Source organism: Amphimedon queenslandica, unplaced genomic scaffold (assembly GCF_000090795.2).
Source record: "Amphimedon queenslandica unplaced genomic scaffold, v1.1 AMPQUscaffold_11492, whole genome shotgun sequence".
Lineage (NCBI taxonomy): Eukaryota > Metazoa > Porifera > Demospongiae > Haplosclerida > Niphatidae > Amphimedon > Amphimedon queenslandica.
Window position 1 is genome coordinate 7,936 of NW_003548266.1, and position 1,937 is coordinate 9,872.

A 1,937-nucleotide genomic window follows, 5' to 3' on the forward strand; every position below is an offset into this window, starting at 1 on the left:
ATAATCCTTATCCTTATAATACTACTGGGTATCAATGGTGTTACACTAAGACACTTGAATACAGTAGACAATACTTACCAGATTCTTCAACTTCTTGTCTTATGTTTCAAGGTCTTAATTAATGGTAGTATCAGTCAAGTTGATGAAATCAGTGATTTTAGAGCGATTTTTCTGAAATTGGCTCATTTTAATGGCCATAACTCGAATATTTTTTTAAAAATCACCTCAAACTTTTACACAGCTTATGTACATCAAAAAATGGGTGGCTTTGATTTAATAATTTTCAAAAATAAAAAGGCACATTATAATTAAATACTTGACAAATACAAAAGCTATCACTTATATTGTTCATATTTATTAATCATATCATCATACAGTTTGTTAGCTAGTATGGTATCTTCATCTTTGAGTATTTCTAAAATATACTCAAAAACCTTTCCCTCTTGTTGTACAGAGTCTTTAATAATGTCAAGTAGCTGATCCATTCTCTCATCAGTTGTACATCTACTGCATTCATCAGTGGCTTTCTTCTTTTGTCTATTATTTATTATCTTCTTCTCTAATAACTTCTCTGCTAAAAAGTGAAGACCAAGCCCACAGTGTTTGAAAGCTGAAATACATTCTGACACCACTCTATAAGCAACTTCAGGAATAACTGGTGCAATAACTAATAGATGAACATGAAGTTAAATTAAATAAATATTTTAGCTTTACCTAACTCTGCTCGTGCTCTTTCAGTTGACGTGGCAGCAACAACTGATGGAACAACTAATAAGTAATTAAATAAATAATTACAGTACTTGATGAAGGAGTGGTTGATAATAAGTCATTCTTAGATACTTCAATATTCCATTGAACAGTAGATGCATCAGATGATGTTTGTATACCATCAATAGATAAAGCATGGGACATCTCATCAGCAACAGGTTCAGACTGATCAGGTTTTACTGATACTTGAATGTATGGAGGCTCAGAACCTTTACTAGCACTATAATCAACAACATGACTCTCACTGATCTATCAGAGAAGATTAAGGATAATAATGATAAGTTTGAGATAATATTCAACTCATTATCTTACCACAGGAGGATTGCATTGAGTGAATCTCCATCCTTTTATATTCTTAGAAGGAAAATTGGTCACTTTTAAATGACGTTCTTTGTCCTTGGAAAATGTAAAACGAAAGGTCGTTTGCAATTGACCCAGGAGGGACTGGATGGTAGAATCTCCATGGAAAAGCTGCAGAAAAGCCAATAACAATAAAGTAATTATATGAAGACAAGATGTACTTCTTTAGATGAAGGTAAATCTTGGAGTACAGCCAGACTCATTACTACTTTATCAGGCAAACAATTCTTATAAAATAGACCACGGCAATGAAATGAAGGAACTAGAAATACAATGTACAGTTTAAAATAAAAAATGATACAATTATAACTGCACTAACCTTTCTTAAAAGCAGCACTCAATGCTAAACTTCCTATAGTTGCTGCTACTCCAACAACACCACCAACAGCCACTGCAGTAGCAGCTCCAGCAGCAAGACGAGCAGCAAGACCAGCAGCAACACTGACACCACCAACTGCTACAGTACCCATCACAATAGCAACCAGTGAGAAACTCTTCAATTCTATAGTACCAGTCTGACACTCAGCTGAGAATGATCCTCCTGGTAACAACTCAAACTTAAAAGGGCCGGTCTGTTTACCAGGTTGAACCTCAGCTACTACAAAGCTCAGATACTCACTCTGAGATTCAGAGCTCAAATGAGCACAATGTACTAGCTCTACAGTCACTGCTTTATCCAGTTGAGGAACAGTAGGAGACACAGATATGTAACACACACTACTGATCAGATGTGTGCCTCCAGGGAACTCAAAATCTCCTCCCCATAGACCTTGAGCAGCAGCTTCATAGACAGTGCTATCCACTGGAGA

General features: G+C 35.8%; 1 protein-coding gene across 1 annotated transcript; it reads right to left on the reverse strand.

The window, feature by feature from the left end:
• Positions 1 to 247: 247 nt before the first annotated feature.
• Positions 248 to 1,931, reverse strand: LOC109589261 (uncharacterized). The gene is made up of 6 exons (XM_020005364.1): positions 1,448 to 1,931; positions 1,290 to 1,390; positions 1,081 to 1,239; positions 801 to 1,017; positions 715 to 756; positions 248 to 667 (listed from the first exon to the last, which is right to left on the reverse strand). The coding sequence occupies exons 1-6, from the start codon at positions 1,596 to 1,598 to the stop codon at positions 336 to 338; spliced, it is 1,002 nt and encodes a 333-aa protein (XP_019860923.1). The 5' UTR covers positions 1,599 to 1,931; the 3' UTR covers positions 248 to 335.
• Between the last annotated feature and the right edge of the window lie 6 nt (positions 1,932 to 1,937).

Excerpts from the sequence above, each read along its gene's own strand:
- LOC109589261 (XM_020005364.1), bottom strand. The coding sequence starts at position 1,598 with ATGGGTACTGTAGCAGTTGGTGGTGTCAGTGTTGCTGCTGGTCTTGCT. Across the intron at positions 1,018-1,080 it reads CTCAATGCAATCCTCCTGTG|ATCAGTGAGAGTCATGTTGT; the intron begins GTAAGATAATGA and ends CTTCTCTGATAG. Across the intron at positions 668-714 it reads AAGAGCACGAGCAGAGTTAG|TTATTGCACCAGTTATTCCT; the intron begins GTAAAGCTAAAA and ends TTCATCTATTAG.